At 44.0% G+C, this 22,855-nt stretch overlaps 3 protein-coding genes across 3 annotated transcripts in view; 1 reads left to right on the top strand and 2 right to left on the bottom strand.

Annotated features, from left to right (window-relative positions):
- The window catches only part of LOC117647842, a 22,272-nt gene extending 19,747 nt beyond the window's left edge, over positions 1–2,525 (top strand). Inside the window, exon 7 of the mRNA XM_034389814.1 lies at positions 2,460–2,525. Within this exon, the coding sequence (XP_034245705.1) occupies positions 2,460–2,525 (66 nt within the window). The remainder of the gene's footprint in view (positions 1–2,459) is intronic.
- Positions 2,526–3,004: 479 nt separating this feature from the next.
- On the bottom strand, positions 3,005–5,889 carry LOC117647841. The gene is made up of 4 exons (XM_034389813.1): positions 5,872–5,889; positions 5,610–5,763; positions 4,769–4,983; positions 3,005–4,696 (listed from the first exon to the last, which is right to left on the bottom strand). Exons 1-4 carry the CDS (start codon positions 5,887–5,889, stop codon positions 3,005–3,007), a joined length of 2,079 nt encoding a protein of 692 aa, XP_034245704.1.
- A 401-nt stretch (positions 5,890–6,290) lies between these two features.
- Positions 6,291–6,913, bottom strand: LOC117647840 (the record flags this gene model as incomplete). Its single annotated transcript, XM_034389811.1, has 2 exons — positions 6,291–6,638; positions 6,803–6,913. Coding segments are annotated over 2 exons (459 nt in total), but the record flags the coding sequence as incomplete, so codon positions are not given.
- Between the last annotated feature and the right edge of the window lie 15,942 nt (positions 6,914–22,855).

The following is a 22,855-nucleotide window of genomic DNA, read 5'->3' as shown; positions in this document are numbered from 1 at the left end:
ACCCTGTAGGGTTACATCAAAATTACATATAACTTAAAATAGAGTTTGGAGATTTATCTGTAACTTAATGCAAAGCGCAGAGCATTACGACAAATTTTAATTTCAAAAATTTTTGGCGGGAAACCCTAGCTGATGTACTACTTAAAGACTGTTGGGCACTTCTTATGACGGTCTGGGTCTATTTTCCGTTTTTATACATAGCTTAACTTGAGAGGCGCGCATTAGTACTTTTGTCAAGATAAACATTTCATAAAAGAAATCTTCTCTTTAGGTCCGACGGCCAAGTGTACTTTGTACTCTGTTGCTTATGAATGAAAAGTTGCTGCGCTCGTGACCCCGCTAGCCATCACTGCTCCTCGCTGTAATTATTGAGCAGTGCGATTGATTCAGGCTAGATGACAGGAAATGCTGTTCCTGAACACGGCGAAGTGATTTCACATCAGCTGCTGACTGCGGCCAGGACAACGATGCCAGGGGAGCCCGACTTACTCCGTTTTGCCTTGATGTCACCCCTTTTCAAAGTACTCACTACTCACGAGGAATTGTGTACAAGACAGCTTCTGAGTTGACCGCGGTGGCGTACACCGCCGGATGAACAGGCGGCCAACTCCTACTGCCGCTAGCCAGACCCCACTCAGCAGGCCGGAGGCACGCACGGGGGGTCCCCAGCGAGCGTACACGGAGAAAAATGGTTAGTTGTACAGATAAGTTTTTGCTCCTGGTGCTAAAAAACTTAGCTGTATACGTACAGCAAAGAAGTTAGCACGACAGCTAAGTAAGTTAGCTCAAAAGCATTAGCTGGGGAGTCTAAGAAAATTAGCAGCTGCGCTAAGAATTATTTATCAAAGCCAAGTCACTCAGCTAAAATATTAGCCATGCTGTTAAAGTAGTTAGTCAGCCAGACACGTTATGGTTGACCCCCAGTACACTATGCATCTATAGAAAGCTGAAATCGTCTTCTGTACTCTAGTGGAGACAAAACCACGCGTTACCGGTATAAATTTTGAGAAATATGTGATAGAAAAAGAGCCCCGTTTGGCTGGCCAGCATAGGCCCGAAGCCTCCGTGGCGCAGTAAATTTGAATTTGTGAAATACTCATATGCCTTACACCTTTCAGAAAACCACCTCTCCTATAGATTTAAGTATGAGGATTCCAAATACCACAAGGAAACATGCCGTTACCGCACGTTTCGAAAAGATAATTGAGTTTAGCGACGCGAAAACGGCCGATTTGGGGCCCTTCCGGGACGGCTGCCGCCATTAGCGGGAGACGGCGGAAGGGGCGGGATCTCTGCCGAGATTCAAACGGCCGAGAGTCTCCACACTTCCCATCGAGTTTACAACTAAAGACCCTGAGAACTTCAGACCATTTCAGCTTTCTATCGAATCAGTTTAAAAGATATTCAAGAGAAAACCTAAAACAATAGTGTTGGAAAATTGTTTCTGCTGCATGCGCCGGGGTGCCAGTACCAACTTGGCAACACTAATTTCGCGCGCGACGGAAACGCGATTTATGTCGATTCTGGGGCACTTGCCACTAAATTAACATTTTCATCATCGAAAATAATTGGTACACTTTACGAAGAATAACAGATATAACCGTAAATAAATAAAATAAATCGTTGCCTCACACGACGCGGAAATTTAGTGCCTCCGATTTTGCATGGTCAGCACTGCCGATTGCTAGTCAAGTTGCGTACTTACGGTCAACTGAATTAAATAAATAACATGTTTTTGGAGTTGTTAAAAATTATTCAATGCAAAATGCAGCTAAAACAATAAATTTCCAACACACTTGTAATTTTTTGGTAGCCGTAAAGCCTTTTAAATCAAATTGTTAAGACACTCTATTGACTACCCCCGTCTGGCTGACTAACTACTTTAATCTCTCTTAGCAGTGGAACCAAGAATTATCCCTGGAGCGAATGAGGCTCCAGTTTACACTGCAGCACATTATTAGCCCGGGGACTAATCTTGACCATCTCGCTTGCGGTGGCTAAAATTTAGCACTGCAGCAAATCCTTGAATTTACTCCCCCACCCCCACCCCTCCCTTTGCCCAGGAGAATTACCGGAATAAATAGCAATATTAAGAAAATTCAATGTCTTATTATTCTCTGTTCAGTAACGGTATCAAGACGGTTCACCCAATTCCTTTCACCCGAAACAGAAATGCCCATACGTGTTTTGTCCACTACTTTTACATCCACCTCATTTAGCCCACCACCAGTATAGCCCGCCAGCGATTGTCCCACTGTACTTCCCCTTTACCCCCACTGCCCACTGTTGCACCCTCAGATCCTTCCGATCCTTGCGTGCTTACGATAAAATTCACCGTATCTTAAGATGAACCATGCGTACTAGGATGGCCTATGCATATTGCAGTGTTGATGACCCTGGGAAGGAAAAATAAGTCATGAAATGGTCATCAACTGACAACCAAAATTTTCATTGTGCAGACCTCGATACCTTACATTGGCAACTGTGCTTTGTGCGCAAGTGCATTTGACAGTACCTCACGATGACATATCATCGTAATACGCATCAATCAAGTACAGAAGGAGCAGGACAGGTTAATGGCTGAACTGGAACTGGATAAGTTACAAACTACTAATGTTCATGGAATAATAAACATGGAATCATTCAGTTCGCAACTAGCAGACAGTGCCTTACCTTAGGCAGGGCTTGCGGGAATAGCGTCTTTCTTTAGTGGGTTTTGAAATACAAAGGTGGGCCAAATGGTGGTTGGGTCTCCTTTTTTCGGAATAAAGGTAGTGGCTCAAAAATGGGTGGACTAAATTGAAGTTGGCATTTCTGCAGTGGGAGAAAGACTTTGGGTGAAATGTCGTGGATCCTTCAGTAACAATTCGGAAGCCATACAATGAAGCAACAATAACAAAGACAGGTCACATAGTACAAATTAAAATAGTGCAGGTCACATAGTACAAAATAAACTAGTGCAGGTCACATAGTACAAATTCAACTAGAGCAGGTCACATAGTATTCACAAAAGGTCACGGAGGACAATAATCTGTTCGCCTGTTGGCATTGGATATATACACAAGGGGCGATAGTCCAGCAAATTTCCATGCCCAATAGCAAGCCAATTTCGATCAGTTAAATTTCTCAGAACTTCGTAGCCCCTTACCTCGCTAAAGAAGCCAAGTGTTTCAATACGTGAACAAATAAAGAAAGGTTGGGCATCATGAACTAAAATTAGTTGAATTTCACCAAACTGAAAAAGGCCTTCATCATCAGTATCAATCAAAAGTATTTGCTTTGGCGCATATTTGGTACCCTTGTACTCTATCCAATTGACAACAACTTGGTTAGGGTCTTCTACATTATTCCTTGGCAATGACAGACTAAAAGAGGAGTACGACTCTAACGTAGACAAATCAACAGCATGGCTAGGACCTGAAGTTAAAGGTTGACGAATTGAACCATTTGACACACACCTGAAGCAGAATCCTAACTGTTGTTTGATAGCTACAGTTTTGGGCAAATTCACACGTGACATACAGGTGTTAGCAGTCTCACTCACAAGCCGATGCTTAGCTTCCTGGCGAATGGTAGAAAGACAACCAAAAGGTCCAATTTTAGTCAAACAACCACCGTAGTGTTCTAAGAGATGGTGTTTAGGCTTAAGCTTTTTTTCGGTCACCTCCATATACTGTTGATTATGCTCTTTAACAGCTAGTGAAAGAAGAACTCCCGCATCACAAGCTGCATGCTTAGCATGAATAATGGACATAATATCATGAAGACGAAGATACAAAGAATAAAAATGATCTTTATCAGGCACCATATCTTTAACAAGAACGACTCCAAACACTCTTATAATAGTGTACATCTCAGAAACTGTCATTTTCAATTTTTTCTCCTTATGAGGGTCCTTTAACAATCTGTCCATATTTGTACCTGAAGGTCTATTGTCATCATCAATTCCTAAGTCAAGAGCATAAAGTCTACTATTTAAAGTAGGAATAAACAAACTATTCAAACGATGAAAATGAATAAGGATAGGAACCATAGAATAGTGGGCTACCCCCTCAATCAGGTCATGAAACTCGTCAACAGCAATATCAGATGGAGTCTCAAAGGAAGGAATCTTGTTGAAAATACACTTTTCTTTGACCCCAGTTTCCTTAGGAGCTTTCTTCTCTACATCAGCAAGATAACTCTCAGCAGTTCGCAACAGAGTAACATCTTCCTCTAACATGGTTTCAGAAACCTCTTTGGTTACAGAGCAAATACGACAAAAATAAGTGGCAGTGAACCCTTCCATGAAGCCACAAATTCCATTCAATGCTTTATTGTCTCCAAGAATCAGGGCGAGGACAATCAACACCTTGACTGGCCCCTTCTCCTTAGTGTTTACCATAATGCCTTCTTTCTCCAGATATTTAAGTTCCTTAATAAAGGGCTTGAAAGCTCTGTAATTACCATACACAGTTCGATCATCAGCATTAAAAATCAAGGCTATAAATATATTCTCCAAGCGAGAATTCCACTCTGGTGGCAGTGTTGCTATTTGTACATAGGTGCACCCTAAGGGCTCACAGTGAGGGCCCAAACCATCATTGGGTTCAACCTCGTCATAGTATACATTAAGAGATATCACAATAGCATCTTTGTCAAACCTAGCTACTTTCCTTTTCCAAACCTCACATTGAACGAGATTGAAAAGACAATCCTTTTAATTTGCTAGCTGTTTCGACAGTGTATCTTCCAAAGCATGTGGCAAATGAAAAAACTTGGTCAATACTTGGCGTAAAGGAATAAATTCTCCAGTAACTTGCCTCATCTGCAATATTACTCCACCTTTGGTCTTAACCCGCTCCTCCCTACTAAAAATCTCATAAGAAACAGGTGCAATGTACTCTCCACTGTCTTCAAAATATTTCAAACGTTTGTACTCAGTTTGTAAATGAGAGAAAGGGTTCATAACTAACTCAAACATTTTATCAATTTCTTGTCTGACTGATGAGGAGAGATTAGGATCCAAAGAGGAAGTTACCACACTTCTCATGTTTTCAAAAAAAGGACTAGTAAGGTACCTTGAAAAGTTATTAACCATATCACTTACGATACTTCTAGGCAACAGGGATGCCAGACAGTGGAGCTCGCAAGGTCGTACCAACCTTCCGAAAAGGTCGTACCAAGGCCCAGAAAGGTCGTACTTGCCCTATTTCTGTCCAAATAATTAAAAATTCTCTAAATATGAATGTAAATCACACATTTGAAGTAAAAACAACAGCATAAGACTGCAAAACTTCACTTTATTTCTCAACCGAGCAACAAGGAACAGTTCTTATTAGTAGGGTGGTACTGGTGGTGCCACAGTAGCGGGCTGGCTGCACGAATTCAAACGAACGCGCTGCCTGTTAAATAATAACACATTCTTGGAAAGGTAACTGTTAATGAATATCGCACGACTGGAGCACAGTTGCACCAACCTCTCCATTGTGAATTACGCGTTTTCCCGGTATTTTAGAGTAAGGTCGTACGAGGGGCAAGAAGGTCGTACGTTTTGGGTACGATCATCGTACAAATTTTTTGGTCGTACATAGGGCAAAAAGGTCGTATTTGTACGACCAAGGTCGTACGTCTGGCATCCCTGCTAGGCAATGCTGGGTTACTATAAAGCTTAGCAACAAGATAGTCCTGTTCTTGAATAAGCAAATCTTCAACATCACAGTAAAAGGCTGAAGTATTGTTAAATGTTACTGAGCTGTCTTCTTCTGGAATACATTCAAAAGACTGCTCAGTAACATTTAACAATAATTCAGGTTTAGAACTACTTTGACTAGCGACAAATGGCACGGAAATGAACATGAAAAGAGAACAAGTCAGGAAATTGGGACTTACATTCAGAGCAAGGTACATTTTGAAACATCTGGTATTTAACACTAATGGGCCCTGCAAAAGCACATGAAAGAAAACTAATTAAAATTACAAAGTTTAAATACAAAGAGATCAATATTAATACTAAAACATTAGAAAAAAAGCAAACTGCTCAAAGGTTTCGTAGAAAACATTTCAAAATCAAGTAATGAAAGCCGCTTAAAGCGTTGAAGGAAATTGAGATCTTATCTCTATACGATTATTGCACCAAAGATTCTCCTTTGCTAGAACCGTAACGTAATGCCAGTATAGATGACTGTGCACATTATGTTACGGGCCAGACAGATTCTTCAGCGCAATGACCAGGCACATGATTAAAATTTCCAACAACACTTTAAACGACTTTCACTATAAAAGAAATTGACCAAACAGATAGGAAACACTTAGTTAGATGATTTAAACTTCAGATACTCACAACAAATGCTTTTGATTCGTCCATCTCCATCTTTGCCTTCATTGATGCCATACACAGCTCTTTCCAAGAAGAGCCATTCCCTCTCTGCTTCAGTGTGATATTTTCCATCGAGTGAATGAAAAATCTTGAAAGTAATGTCTAAAGCCTTGCGTGCATTGTCCACCTTGTACAGAATATTGTTGACACGGATGTAGCTTTGCTGAATCGAATCCACATCAGGGCCAACAACGATTGCTTGATGTCCCAGGCTTAAATTGAATGGCTCATACTTTTCTTTCAGCCGGTTTAACAAAGTTGGTTCAATGTCTCCAATGGTCTAAAGCAAAAGAAGAAAGAACAAAAATTAATAAAAGAAAAGAACCACCAAGAGTTCACAAAATTTTAAAGTACAGCCACAAGCCTTTAAAAATGCAACAAAAACATTAGGTTACAAAATTTCCAATAGGGCATGACATCAAAGGGTAAGAAATATAAACCAACCTTTACATGAAGCAACAGAGCTTCACCAACTTCATATCTGGAGGGTCGCCACTGCTTGTTCTTTCCTTTCTTGGCACATGTTGAGACTTGGAACAGATAAGGCAGAGCTAAAATAATCCAGGAAGCGGAAGAAGGGAATAACTTGACTTATCCCCAAATTGAGTTTTTATTTTATTATTGTGCCTTAGAATGGTTTACATCATTACACCAAATTATTTGACTGAATTCCAAGCAGTTTAGGAGAAAATCCACATGGAAAAAGGGTATAACTCAACTTAAGGGGAGGTTCTGGTGAAAATGCTATTTTCTCCTAAATAGGTCCCACTGTGAAAATTTGTTAAAAATTTGATGTCTTATCAAGTATTTATTAAAAATTTTCATTGGGGAAGCACATTCCATGCCCTGAACCCAGTCGCAGAGCCTTTTTCTCCCATTTAGGCTATAACTTTAAAAATCTTCTTGCGCATACTATTTTGTCGTAAAAGGTTGGCTTAGACATTTTTCACTTCTTCGATTCATTTTTTAAAAATGCCGGCATGCACATCTCAAAATGTCAATTGCATTTTTATTCGCAAGCTTTCTTACCAAGCATTTCACTATAATTGATCAAAAATGTACAAAATAGTCAAATTTTAGGGACTTTTCAGCTTTAAAAGCTAATAACTAATAATATGATGGAAGTTTTGAGCTCTGCATGCCGGTATCTTTTGAAAATGAGTCGAAGAAGTGAAAAATGTCAAGGTCAACCTTTTACGACAAAATAGTATGCGCAAGGAGATTTTTTAAGATACAGCCAAAATAGGCCCAAAAAGACTCTTCGACTGGGTTTACAGCCTGGCATGTGCCTTCAAAAGTCAAATTTTAGTTTCCTCAATGAAAAATTTTATATTCCAAACAAATTATGATTGTAGGATCCATTTGGAAAATGGCAAGATTTTCACCAGAACCTCCCCTAAACCCCTTTTACAGTCTAAATTTCATTGGAAAATGGAGAAAACTCAACCTTAGTCTACATGAGTCCGTTTGACAAATTGGCAAAAGGATATAACTCAACTTGTGTTTTTATGGATCTAGTGTAAAAAGAATCAACTCAACTTAACCCCCCCTTAATTTTAAATTTCAATTTGGAAAAAAGAGCTAAGTCCAAAAAATACACCAGAGTAACATACACTTTATGCAGACTATAGTTCCGCTTGACTTGTCTCCAAATTCCTCTTTCTTTAGGAAATATAAGGTGAGCTGACTCTGTTTTCCATTTCGGCGGAAAGTGATAAGTCGCAGAAATCCTCTACGGAGTGACCTTACACTTTTGATTTTTTTTCCCAAAATTTTACCAATGCTTTTTGAAATTATTAACGTCTGCAACATTCATTAGTTTTGTTTTAGTTTTCCCTGCTAACAGTTTTTTGTTTCTCCTGAAAAATGACCAAAATTGAGTTATCCCCTTCTTCCGCTTCCTGGATCAAATGGTCTTGACCTTCCTTCCTCCTGCAAAGTAAAAACGAAACAGTCACACAAAATGTTTGAAACAGTCACATTGGGGAACATATTGATTATATATTTACCTGGAGTCAAACAATTTTGAATTTTAGTAAGTTCAGCTTTGGGCACCTTGGACTCAATAAAAAGAGAGTTGGGGAACTCCAAATCAAAATCCATTTCCAGCTGCAACAGATAAAATTTGTGTTATTAATTCCTGAGACCCATTTTAAATAAACAGACATGGTTTGCTCAAAATAAACTTACAAGCAAATAGCCCAGGGGATCCCTTAGTGCAGGATAGGCACTCATGTAGGAATCAGTTGAAGAGGCACCCCCTCTCAACTTTCGCAACCGATAGGCAGGTGTAGCGGTGTAGCCTTCCACAATTCTTCCACTCTTGACCAGGGCTGCTTGTTGCTCTTCAGCCAGAGTATATCATCATTAGCAGGATCATCCTGATCCTCTTCTGAAAACAAAAAAAAAATAAATTATTGGAACATTGAAAGGAAATAAGCAAACCAAGCGAAAACGCAACCAATATATTTACCATCACTAGAGATGTTTGGAGTTTCTTTGTCCTTCTTTGTTTTCTTAATAAGTCTACCTTTGCGCATAACTCTACGCTTTTGATAGTACCTTTGTACCAATTTGCGCCTTTCTTCAGCAGTTTCCCTGCCACCAGGAGTGGGGGAAGCCCAAACAGACTGCAACAGAAAAATTAAAACTAATGGGCGATTCCATGCCAAACCAACGAACGCTTGGAATTTCATCTCTCCGATTTTGATGAAACTTTTTTTGGGGGTAGGGGTCATCATAAAAAGACCCCCTGCCAAAGGGTTTTGCGATATCTCACCCCGTTTGGCTGTGGCAGGATATCAAAGTTTTAGCTTTAGTCAAAATCATGATATTTTCTTAAATTTCCTCTTTTCTGGCTGATTTTTTTGGATTTTTTTCCAGTGTTTTTTACGTAAAAAGAGCTGGGGAACACGATGAAAACGGTTTCGAGACGATTGAGTGAAGTTTTGATGCCCAAATTTTCATTTTTCGTCATATTTTTTCGAAAAATTGCCATTCCCAAAATAGCTTATCTTCGATTTCGACCTAACTTTTACCAAATGATCTTCTAACATAGTGGAACAAAACCCTAAAAGGGTTTGGTCGGCCCGCCCATAGGATCTGAGAAATCGCAAAAACAAATTTTGAAAAATCACCAAAATCGTGTATTTGAGGTGGTGGTGGTGATGTGGGTTCTTGCCTATGCTGCGCAGCCGTCTGTTCTGGTCAACATCGACTTCCCCGCTCGGCGTGCGAAGGAAAACCACCCGCCAGGAGCGCCTGTGAAGCTCGGATAGGCAACCCGCAGGCCAGAGTGCGCATGTGCGTGCGTTGGGTTGCCTACCTTCCATTACCATTACCACTAAGGGCTAGACCACACATGAGTTAACTGAACTTCACTTGAAAGGCTAGACCACAATCAATCATGGTAAAATTGAGTAAATGATGGGTTTTTACCGTTATCTAATTTAACTCTTCCGCCTCTACAACATGAATTGTTCACCATTTTAACAGAAGAAACATAGACTTGTACACACGATTGATTGTGGTCTAGCCTTTCAAGTGAAGGTCTAGACTTTCACATCACTTTCCTTCTTTCCCCCTCTTGAGTGAGGTTTTAAATAGTATGAAACTAACTTAATCGTTACTTGTCAGTACTGTGGCGGGAACATTCAAACTGTTCGGTGCAGGCAGAGTTCACTTTGAACATCAAAGGTATTTAGCTGTGTAGCTAATACACCTCAGCTAACGTCATTAGCTGTACAGTTAATTTATTTTTCTCCGTGTAGCGAGTCATACCATACGCCCGTCCCTCCGTCATTTATTTTTTTTTTACAAAAAGTACACGGGACGGGCCAAAAATCTGCAATCTGCATTCTGCTAAAGCAAGTAGAAGTATCCTTTACTGTGATATTGATTATAGGGTCCGTACATTGCTATAGTTGAGAGAATGCTGTCCTGCAACGATGACGATCCCAATGTGAAGTACAAAGTGTTTCTGCACCTCTCGCACTTCAATCGCTACAATCCCACAGAGAAGCAAAATGCATCTGGGAATGTGACTGTCGGCGAAACCTTTGATGATGATGTGTGGGTAAGTAAGATTTCAACGGAAAAGTGTTCAACATTAAGGCTCTACACATTTGAAAAAAAAAAAAAAAAACTGTCCCCTTTACCATTGAGAATGAACGAGTCACCATTGGGATCCTTCAGTTTGGTGATGCAACTTCTTAGCCCAGTTTCGGGTGACAAATCATCACCCGAAATTTGGTCACGGACAAGCGTTTCGTCGTTAGGTGACGTCGTCGGCCACGTTGTGAGGTCCGCGATGACTTCACCACGATGACCCCTAGGGGGCCGTTACCCAATTTTTGACTGCCCACACTGTTATTCCACTTGCGATACAGACCACACTTTGTGCGCAATACAAATTTAATCGCACTTTTCCGTGATGATCATTGCAAAAAGGTGTGATGAGCTACAGTATCGCAGAATTTTGCAATGATCATTGCAAAAAACTGTAATGATTCCAAGTTTTGTGTTGTTATCATCGCAGTTTTTTGCAATATTCCGATTTTCATTGCAGAAAGTTGCGATGATCATTGCAGAATTTTCTGCGATACGGAAGTCATTGCATCTCAGGAGCAATGATTCGTGGGAATCACATGTTGGATATCATCGCACGTTTTTGTGTTGAAAGTATCACAACTTGGATAACAGTGCCGAAGGCAGGCTAGCGCCGCAGGCTAAGGGTAGGTGTATACTAGGGTGCGTCGATATGCACGACTTTTCAGATGCAGCTTTTGGGTAGCACTCAAAAGTTTCGTTTTTTGTGCTGATTCCATAAATGACCGCGGTTTTGCGATAGGACAAAGCCTTCATGACCCTACCGGGCGTTTTATGTCAAAAAGCGGAGTTTTTGTATTTTTTCTTGTTTTTTGGTTCCGGATTTCATCCCAAACTGTCGGGGCGGCTGTTGCACGGTCGGATGGCCACCGCCTACACTAAATACAAGTTTTGCAGCTTGGCAGGACCACCGGACACCTCACGTGTGTGTCCCAAACCTCAATTTTCACCCTTTTTGCCCGCCCTTCTATTCAAAAAATAGGGGGAGGGCCTATGCATTTGCCTTTGTGTCTGTGTGTTGTTGTTGTTGTTGTTGTTGGCGTCTGTGTACAAGGAAGGAGTTGAGCTAGAGTAACCAGATTTGGAGGGTACTTCAGGAGTAGCGTCCAAACAAATAATCCGGTGGTGCAAATCCCGTCCGGGTCGCACAAGGGCTGCTGCAGGTGCATCATGGTTTACATGAGCGGGAGGGGGATTTCCGCCATTGTTGGTGCTAGCAGGGCACATAGGGGTATTTTTGGAATCGGGGCGACGAGACAAGATGAATGGACCTGGTCCCGACCCCATCGGCCACTTTTACACGTTTGCCAGATCAGGATCTTCAAAAAAGGGGGTCGACCGACTAAAACAAGCTAGGGCCCGCCCTTCCGTCGAACCGAGTTGCCAGCTCCGCTTCGCTGCGCCGGCAACTCGGTTCGACAGGGGGCCGGCCCAGCTTGGCCTGCCGGCGGCCTTTCCTCGGGCCTTTGGCCCTCGCATCAGACCCAACTTGGCCAGTCGAAGGCCCGGGCCTTCGGCCCGCTCGCATCACACACCCCGTGAGCGGGTAAAGCACAGTTATCGATGTACCATCGTGACTTAGGCCCGCCCTTCTATTCACAATATGCAATAGTCCTTACACTTTTTACTCCAACTGTCCTTAGAATATGCCCATTTCATTGGTCTCTTCGCCCTCATTCCGAAAATACCCATATTTGCCATGCTACTGCAACTCCTTGCAATAGAGGCACAGCAGGAGCGCAAAACGAGTCCGTCGCACTTTTCCCCATAACTCATGAAGGCGGGCTCCTGGACCCCCCTTCCGACCCCTCGTTGAAGAGGCCTTGCCAAGACCTATCCAAAACTTAAGTAAAAATTTTCAGTCGGTCGACCCCCTTTTTTCAAGATCCTGATGTGACTAATAGACGAAGTCGGGCTCCTGGACCCCCTTTCCGACCCCTCGTCGAAAAGGTCTTGCTGAGACCAATCGAAATCTGCAAAAAATTTTTTTTAGTCGGTCGACCCCCTTTTTTGAAGATCCTGATCTGGCCAACTCGTAAAAGGGGCCGATGGGGTCGGGACCAGGTCCATTCATCTTGTCTCGTCGCCCCGTTTCCCAAAAAATACCCCTATGTGCCCTGCTAGCACCAATAATGGCGGAAATCCCCCTCCCGCTCATGTAAACCATGATGCACCTGCAGCAGCCTTTGTGCGACCCGGACGGGATTTGCACCACCGGATTATTTGTTTGGACGGTACTCCTGAAGTACCCTCCAAATCTGGTTACTCTAGCTCAACTCCTTCCTTGTACACAGACGCCAACAACAACAACTACAACTACAACAACAACAACACACAGACACAAAGGCAAATGCATAGGCCCTCCCCCTATTTTTTGAATAGAAGGGCGGGCCAAAAAATTTATTGCAGATTTCGATTGGTCTCAGCAAGACCTTTTCAACGAGGGGTCGGAAAGGGGGTCGAGGAGCCCGACTTCGTCTATTAGTCACATCAGGATCTTGAAAAAAGGGGGTCGACCGACTGAAAATTTTTACTTAAGTTTTCGATAGGTCTTGGCAAGACCTCTTTAACGAGGGGTGGGAAGGGGGGTCCAGGAGCCCGCCTTCATGAGTTATGGGAAAAAGTGCGACGGACTCGTTTTGCGCTCCTGCTGTGCCTCTATTGCAAGGAGTTGCAGTAGCATGGCAAAATATGGGTATTTTCGGAATGAGGGCGAAGAGACAAATGAAACGGGCATATACTAAGGACAGTTGGAGTAAAAAGTGTAAGGACTATTGCATATTGTGAATAGAAGGGCGGGCCTGAGTCACGATGGTACATCGATAACTTTGCTTTACCCGCTCACGCTGTGTGTGATGCGAGCGGGCCGAAGGCCCGGGCCTTCGACTGGCCAAGTTGGGTCGATGCGAGGGCCGAAGGCCCGAGAAAAGGCCGCCGGCAGGCCAAGCTGGGCCGGCCCCCTGTCGAACCGAGTTGCCGGCGCAGCGAAGCGGAGCTTGTTTTACTACAATTTTTCATTTGTTTTTTCTCTTTTTTCAGCTTTTATCGAGGATCGTACCGACCCAGTCGGTCTATACCATGACCACAGGTTGTATAAAACAGTGTAGGGGTACATAGAACGCAAGGCAGCCCCCGGACCGGGGCTGTGTAGGGAGGGGGAGGAGGGAGGGAGGGGAGGCGGAGAAAACAAATGCCCAAAATCGTCCTAAATCAGCTGTTTTGCCTGTTGGTATATACTGTATTGCGGTGCAGCTAGCTCGGCAAGTGTTTCTTCCCCTTGCCTACCCAGGACTCACCAAGAGCGCGTCCGCTACGAGTGGATACGCGCAGGAAGATGCCGCGGCCCCACCGATCGGAGCGCCCCTAGCGGCAGTGGTGGGGACTGGCGCGGGGCCCCGCGAGACTGTGCCGCCGCGCCGCTGGCGGACGAAGGACTATGTGGGTGGGTCCGAACGGAAAAAGTGGAAAAATATTTGTGCGGACATAACTGAGCTTCTTCAATAGTTAGGTTGATAGGTGTATGTGATTTTACTTTGGAATAGACCGCCTGAATATGTTTACACTCTACCAAAAATGTCCTGTCAACGCCGTTAATTTATTACCAGTTTTCACTGTAGGTTAACTCACAGCGTTTACTGTGATCTGCTCACGGGATTCACTGTGATTTGGTTCACAGTAAACACTGTGAGTTTGACGCCGCTGAGCACCGAAGTGCTGCAAATCAGGCTCCAATTCACGGCGTTTACTGTGGTCAGATCACAGTGAACACTGTAACCGAGATCACAGTGAACGCCGTGAACTAGTTCACAGCAAACGCCGTGAATTGCATAACAGCAAACATTGGTAATGAATTAACGGCGTTGACAGGACATTTTTGGTAGAGTGTACAGATGTTTAAGCCGATGAGGTGGTTTTCACATGTACATGAGACTATTCATACTTTGTCACACACGTAACAAGTCGCTCCCTTCTTAGGCTCACTGCTTGCCTCGGAACCAGACCATGTCTGGAGCGCATGTGCCTGTACAAGGTTTGCTTGTGTTCATATGTAGCTGGACACCGGAGGCCAGACAAGAAATCTTTTTAAAGAGAAATGATCAAAGTAGTCTAAGGCAGCCAGCGTTGTTACTCACAGTGAACATGCTTCCTTTGAGTACATCTTCACAGGTTGACAGACAGAACATAAATGACCGATAATCACGCGCTTTTCCCTAACATTTGTTTTGCTACTTGCTTCTTTTGTTCTGCCAACTTAATTAGTTCGCTCCTTTTTCAAGCGGTGTTTTCCCTTCCCCGGGCCAGTTTGAAATTTCGCGTCTCGCGGTGCCCCGCGCCAGTCCCCACCACTCCGATCGGCGGGGCCGCGGCATCTTCCTGCGCGTATCCACTCGTAGCGGACGCGCTCGTGGTGAGTCCTGGGTAGGCAAGGGGAAGAAACACTTGCCGAGCTAGCTGCACCGCAATACAGTACATACCAACAGTAGACTGTCCCACGAAAAATTACATGTTCTGTTTGCTCACGGGGCACTTGAAAAATAAGTTCTAAATGTAAAAAAAGGAATAAATTCTTTTGGCCGAAGCAATCGGACAGAATTTAGAGGTCGCGCATCGCCCCCAAAAGGGAAAAATTACCTTTTTTTGGCAAATTTCGCCCTTTCTCTCACAGCCACGGCGCTTCCCGGCCGTCCCACGCGACTCGGTCGGACTCCTAGTACCCTCGCGTAACATTCAAGCACCAACCCGACCCTTGCCGACCCCTTAAACTCTTTTATAATAGACAAAAACAACAATTTTTTTCAGAAAATTTTGTTGAAAAGTGCTGAAAAAGGTGTAAGGAGTGAAGATTAGGCAAATCTGTGTGGCTCAATCGATTGGAAATCATCGAAAACCCATGTGTCAAGAATTGGAAGTGCCTACGGTCTTAAATGGCCGCACCCGAAGCAGTGCAAATCCGCAATTTTCGGGAAACGGCCTATTTTACATAGGGGCGTTCCAGACCAAAAAAGCCACTTGGCCGGCGACCATCTCGGACCAAGCTCAAACGTTTTCCGGGGTTCCTTTCATCCTACGGACTGCCTAAACACCAGGGGAGCGAGATCCGACTCGAATTCCGGATTGTATAGGGGTCTTCAACCCCCCCCCCCCCCCGGCGGTTTTTTAGGGTTCGGGACTTGTTGGGCTAGTGGAACCGGCTGTTTAAAAAATGTACCCTTGAGGTTATTCTTGTAGGAAATAGTGCGCTCTTTCGATTGGCGTGTCGCACGAGGCTGTACGACGTCGGGTTTTGACGCTACGGGCTCTCAAAGTCGCTCAATTTCACCATTTTCACTGGAGATGTGATCACATGGCCGCTCAAAGTAGATCATCGTCGATTTCGCTCCTCTGAGGCCTCAATGGTGCCTACCCATGGGTCAACACCCCTACAAAATGTCAGCCATCTCAGGCAATTATTAGAGATGTGTTGATCACGATGAGATAAAAGAAAAAAAATGTTTTTTTCTGGACCCAAATCCTCCTCAGCCCAGTGGTAAAATGGCCCCAAACTTCCAGTGATCACAGTTTCTCTAATAGTTGCCTGAGATGGCTGACATTTTGTAGGGGTGTTGACCCATGGGTAGGCACCATTGAGGCCTCAGAGGAGCGAAATCGACGATGATCTACTTTGAGCGGCCATGTGATCACATCTCCAGTGAAAATGGTGAAATTGAGCGACTTTGAGAGCCCGTAGCGTCAAAAACCCCACGTCGTACAGCCTCGTGCGACACGCCAATCGAAAGAGCGCACTATTTTCCCACAAGAATAACCTCAAGGGTACATTTTTTAAAAAAGCCGGTTCCACCCGCCCAACAAGTCCTGAACCCTAAAAAAAACCCCCGGGGGGGGGGGGGGGGTTGAAGACCCCTATACAATCCGGAGTTCGAGTCGGATCTCGCTCCCCTGGGGTTTAGGCAATCCGTATGGATGAAAGGAAACCCCGGAAAACGTTTGAGCTTGGTCCGGGGGTCGCCGGCCAAGTGGCTTTTTTGGTCTGGAACGCCCCTATGTAAAATAGGCCGTTTCCCGAAAATTGCGGATTTGCACTGCTTCGGGTGCGGCCATTTATGACCGTAGGCACTTCCAATTCTTGACACATGGGTTTTCGATGATTTTCCCAAACGATTGAGCCCCACAGATTTGCCTAATCTTCACTCCTTACACCTTTTTCAGCGCTTTTCAACAAAATTTTCTGAAAAAAAATTTTTGTTTTTGGCTATTATAAAAGAGTTTAAGGGGTCGGCAAGGGTCGGGATGGTGCTTGAATGTTACGCGAGGGTACTAGGAGTCCGACCGAGTCGCGTGGGACGGCCGGGAAGCGCCGGGCTGTGAGAGAAAAAGCGAAATTTGCCAAAAACGGTAATTTTTCCTTTGGGGGCGATGCGCGACCTCTAAATTCTGTCCGATTGCTTCGGCCAAAAGAATTTATTCCTTCTTTTACATTTAGAACTTATTTTTCAAGTGCCCCGTGAGCAAACAGAACATGTAATTTTTCGTGGGACAGTCTAACCAACAGGCAAAACAGCTGATTTGGGCCGATTTTGGGCATTTGTTTTCTCCCCCCCCCCTCCCTCCCTCCTCCCCCCCCCTACACAGCCCCGGTCCGGGGGGTGCCTTGCGTTTTATGTACCCCTACACTTTTTTTACAACCTGTGGTCATGGTATAGACCGACTGGGTCGGTACAATCCTCGATAAAAGCTGAAAAACGAGAAAAAAAATGAAAAATTGTAGTAAAAAAAGGGTGAAAATTGAGGTTTGGGACACACACGTGAGGTGTCCGGTGGTCCTGCCAAGCTGCAAAACTTGTATTTAGTGTAGGCGGTGGCCATCCGACCGTGCAACAGCCGCCCCCCACAGTTTGGGGTGAAATCCGGAACCAAAAACAAGAAAAAATACAAAAACTCCGCTTTTTGACATAAAACGCCCGGTAGGGTCATGAAGGCTTTGTCCTTTCGCAAAACCGCGGTCATTTATGGAATCAGCACAAAAAAACGAAACTTTTGAGTGCTACCCAAAAGCTGCATCTGAAAAGTCGTGCATATCGACGCACCCTAGTGTATACGCCAGGCGTGGCACAGTGGTCCCAATCGTCTCAAACGCGGCCAAAACTAATTTATCGGCGTGCCGTAAGCTGCAAGGCACAGTTTTAGGCACTTGTGAAGGTTTTAAGGGGCGCAAACTGCAAATCTTCAATTTTTTCCTCGTTTAGAAAATCACAAGGGGCGTAAAAAAGGGGGAAATTTTCAAAACCCGTTCCAAAAGTCGTTTTTGTTACAGATTAGACATTTTTGATGTCGAATAGTAAGAATCTGCATTTAGTTTTTGCGGTTTGTTCATTGTTTAGCCCATAATCAAAGAGAAACTGAAAGTCGTGCGCGGAGCAGAAGCCAAAAGTTATAACACGTATATATTTTATCTCTGACTCTAAGCGGATGCGCCACTCGAACCGCGGTAAGTCCTCGGCCCTATTCACCCTCAGACGACGCGATATTGTAAAGAAAACAGTCGAAAAATGTAAAAACAAGACATTTTTACTTTAGAGGTTAGGAGGTTATATTCAATTTATGTATATATTTGAAAGAAAACCGCATTGTTTCGCGTTCTGGCGCTTGTTCCTACTTATAGAGTTTTATCTAAGGAATCTTATGAGCCATGAGCGAAATGCCAACTCTTACTACTTCGTTTTATATTTCAAAATGAAATTTTTGTAGCCACAACTAAAATGTTGCGAAGCAACAGCTCATTTTTGGCGTTTGCAGGCGTTCAATTGAATTGTGGACGTACAGTCAACTTAAAAAAAGACCGAACATTCAATTATTGATATTGGTCAGCGAGGATTTGGTGAGAAACGTAAGAAAACCGGAGCTGATTTTCAGCACCAAAACCGGCGTCGGAGAAGGCCTCTTTTCAAGGCCGTTGTTCTGGGCTTTACCCTCTTCTGATTGACATTAAAAACGTGGGGTTGTGTACCTGGATGCTTTATCTTTCGGACCTGATAAGCGAAATTCACGGGTATTGCGTTCTGAAAAGGGGGTTTTGGCCGCGTTTTCGGCATTTGGGACCACTGTGCGTGGATTGTCGAAACTGGCGCAGCATCGCGAAGCCTGTTACGACAGGACACGGGCCTCGCGTACACTCGGGCGTACACCTTCCTTGTTAAATAAATGTACTCTAGAAACTGAAGAGAGTGCATGGCATGCTCCTCCTAGGAGTCAACCACAAAGCACGCTCTTCCCAAGAGCATGCTTGCAAGCACACTCTTCCCAGGAGCATGCTTGGCAAGCACGCTCTTCCTAGGAGCATGCTTGCATGCACTCTCAAGGATGAAAGCGTGCCTCTTCGTTGATGTGAGTCCATAATAGTGACGCAGCACGCTTTATCCCAGAGAGTGCTTGCAAGCATGCTCCTGGGAAGAGTGTGCTTGCAAGCATGCTCTTGCGAAAAGCGTGCTTTGTGGTTGACTCCTAGGGAAGCATGCCATGCACTCTCCTCAGTTTCTAGAGTACTCTTTCCGTTATTCAAAGCGGCTCCAGACAAAACAAGCTAGGGCCCGCCCTTCCGTCGAACCGAGTTGCCGGCGCAGCGAAGCGGAGCAGGGGGCCGGCCCAGCTTGGCCTGCCGGCGGCCTTTTCTCGGGCCTTCGGCCCTCGCTTCAGACCCAACTTGGCCAGTCGAAGGCCCGGGCCTTCGGCCCGCTCGCATCACACACAGCGTGAGCGGGTAAAGCAAAGTTATCGATGTACCATCGTGACTTAGGCCCGCCCTTCTATTCACAATATGCAATAGTCCTTACACTTTTTACTCCAACTGTCCTTAGAATATGCCCATTTCATTTGTCTCTTCGCCCTCATTCCGAAAATACTCATATTTGCCATGCTACTGCAACTCCTTGCAATAGAGGCACAGCAGGAGCGCAAAACGAGTCCGTCGCACTTTTTCCCATAACTCATGGAGGCGGGCTCCTGGACCCCCCTTCCGACCCCTCGTTAAAGAGGTCTTGCCAAGACCCATCGAAAACTTAAGTAAAAATTTTCAGTCGGTCGACCCCCTTTTTTCAAGATCCTGATGTGACTAATAGACGAAGTCGGGCTCCTGGACCCCCTTTCCGACCCCTCGTTGAAAAGGTCTTGCTGAGACCAATCGAAATCTGCAATAGGGATGTAAATGCCGGTAATATTACCGGTAAAGAACGGTATAATACGGTAAAATACCGTATTTTACGGAGACCCCGGTAAAATTGGTATTTTTCGGTAATTTTGAAATATTGACTTATTTGAACTTCTTTAGCTTCCATACGATTAGACAGGACGTACGGACTGAAAATAGCGCTTCTTTTGAACTCTTGGTTTGTATCTGCCCCTCGTGCCACCCCGTGTACGTGTAAGACGTCTAGCCACTTAAAATTAATGTGAAGTTAATGTTCTCTTCTTTTGCAAAACTTGTGGAAATCAAAATCCATTTACGCGACCCAAATCTCCGAAAGGCAAATCAAAAACCTTTCTTTGTTGCCAAGGTTCATATAATTTTAACTAACTTAAAATTGAAAAGAGGTAAATCTAGGGGTAGATATTTGTTAGAAATTTGAGCTGAAAAGTGTAATGAACATTGGTATGGTTGTTGGACACCTTGCAGCCTTTAAGGAAAAAAGTTTCTTCATGGAATTGAGACAACTTACTTGGATTACGAGAAAAACGGCGCCCGTTTTGTTAATTCTTAAGTATATTTGGGCTGTTAACTTTGCTGCTCTACGCATTTCTTAATCCAGCCCAGTAGGAATAAGTGAAAAGCAGTCAGATTCAAAATTGATTTGGGAGGGTCTAGTGGGAGAATTGTTCATATTTTTGACCCACAGGGTCTTCTTTAAGTCAAGAAAAATCAATTTTACCCAATTTTACCGTATAATACGGTAAAATACCGTATTTTACCGTAATTTACGTAACTTTGAATCTTACCGGTATTTTTGCATCCCTAATCTGCAATAAATTTTTTTGTCGGTCGACCCCCTTTTTTGAAGATCCTGATCTGGCCAACTTGTAAAAGCGGCCGATGAGGTCGGGACCAGGTCCATTCATCTTGTCTCGTCGCCCCGATTCCAAAAATACCCCTATGTGCCCTGCTAGCACCAATAATGGCGGAAATCCCCCTCCCGCTCATGTAAACCATGATGCACCTGCAGCAGCCCTTGTGCGACCCGGACGGGATTTGCACCACCGGATTATTTGTTCACATTCACATCTTTCCGAAACTGTGGTTAATCTTTAGTTTAAGTCTATTTTGTATCAAAAGATGGTCACGATTCACGATGAATGTTCGTGGATTTACGAAGAACATTTCTAAATTACCAAGTCGTGAATTCACGAAAGTGCTCTGGCTAAAATCTTCACCGGAGGCTTCTTCGTATATTCAGAATATTTATCTTTACAGTGAAGTGTTGGTGAAAATCATTATGGGCCGGTTGACTTTTAGCTCAGCAACATGCATCCATTGGTCCACAGACAGTGGTGCACAGTGAAATCCCCTGAAAATGTATCTTTATAACCATAAAGAGTGTTGCTTGCTATCGAGCTCTAATCGGTAGAAACCGGTCAAATAGACCCCTACCCTCAAAGGCGTTGACCATCTTTTGATACAAAATAGACTTACTCTAAAGATTAACCACAGTTTCGGAAAGATGTGAATTTGAAGTCTGTTTTGGAATGTCGCGGGGAGACGTTAAACCATAGAAGGTGTAGAAGCACTGACCTAAACATGAGATTTCAACATCAAACGCTATTTATATGTCCCTGCACTGTCAGAAAATTCCGAAAAAAAAGAATAACAGGAAAAGTAGCGATATTCATCGCCAACTTTGGCCCGTCCCGTACATTAAGAAACGTACAAATTTCGCCTATGTTTGACCCTGACGGGAATTAAACCTGAGTCTGGGGTTAAAATAAATGTAGTTTTCGTCATCAGCACCCTCAAAAACAACAGAAACAATGCAAAAACTCAAATAAAAAGAATGTTCAAAAAATACCCCGCTGGGATTTGAACCCGGATCCGAACTTCTCCGATTCGCTCGAAACTGGCACCATTGGTTTTTTCTCGTCGCCCCGATTCCAAAAAATACCCCTACATGCCCTTCTAGCTGCATCCGTTGCCGATATCCTCCTCGACCCCATGTAGACCATGATGCACCTGCAGCAGCGCCCCCGAGGCTCGGATCGGATTTGCTGCCACCGGGCGGTTCTTAGAGTCACCGAAGGAGGCTGCATACCAAATTTGATCAAGATAGGACCGTGGGAAGTCCTCGGACGAACGAACGAACGGACGGACGCACAGCAGGGATCATACTATATGCCCGTCCCTCCGTCATTTTTTTTTACAAATAACAGGAAAAGTAGCGATATACATCGGCAACTTTGGCCCGTCCCGTACATTAACAAATGTGTGAATTTCGCCTTTGTTTAACCCTGACGAATTTAAACCAGGGTCTAGGGTCAAAATAGATGTTATTTTCGTCATCAGCGCCCGGGTGATTCCGTGCGTAAGGGGTCATTTCAGGTCACCGGGGCCTTCCGCCTGAACTAAGGTTGATTTGGTAGCTCGGGCAATTCCAATTTGTTGTACTAAACGAGGACCATGTCCTCATGTGGATAAGTCAATCTACCTTTGGTTTTTCTAGGTTTTGTAAGCTGCTAAAGTGTCGTTTTGTAAGTTCCGTCATGGTCACCAACACCTATAAGACAACATTGCCATGCTGTAATGTATGACTCAACCACATCAAAAGAAAACTGGCTATTTCCCTCTCTTCCGTGACTTATTCTTCACAAAATTACGGGAGGTGACCTTCGTATCATCACTTGTTGAACCCGAAACAACCTATGGGAAAATGTCCACCGTGTGACCATGTGACCTATGCTGCTTTCACAAATGACGGTCTACAGGGGTTCCTTTTCGTTTTAGAACCTCGCGACCACTTGCGATCGAAAGAACATCGAAAACGCTTCCAGAAACCCGTGCCCGCGGGACCTGGCGCGGTCAAACGACGCTTCCAGGCCGCCAGAATTGTTCAAAACGGTTAGGGTGTACAAATTGATGTAAATTCCGTTTCGGGCCGTAGCTCCTCCATCTGAGGGAGAAAGTTACCACAACCTTCGCTGAAAAACGCTATTTTGGATGCTCACAATGACACCGTCAACAGTTTTTACGTATCCTGTAACCCAGCGGGTCAGGAGACTAAACACTTCGCTTTGTAAATTCCGTAATCTGTAAATTCCATCATTATTTCTGTAAATTCCGCCGTATTTCATAGGGGGTGAAATTAAAAGTCAACTTGTAGCGTTGCCACGCTCAGAGGGGTACTGTGGGGTACT

This window comes from Thrips palmi, unplaced genomic scaffold, assembly GCF_012932325.1.
Source record: "Thrips palmi isolate BJ-2018 unplaced genomic scaffold, TpBJ-2018v1 HiC_scaffold_3, whole genome shotgun sequence".
Taxonomy (NCBI): domain Eukaryota; kingdom Metazoa; phylum Arthropoda; class Insecta; order Thysanoptera; family Thripidae; genus Thrips; species Thrips palmi.
Note: the sequence above shows the minus strand (reverse complement) of the source record. Positions and strands in the feature narration are given on the sequence as shown.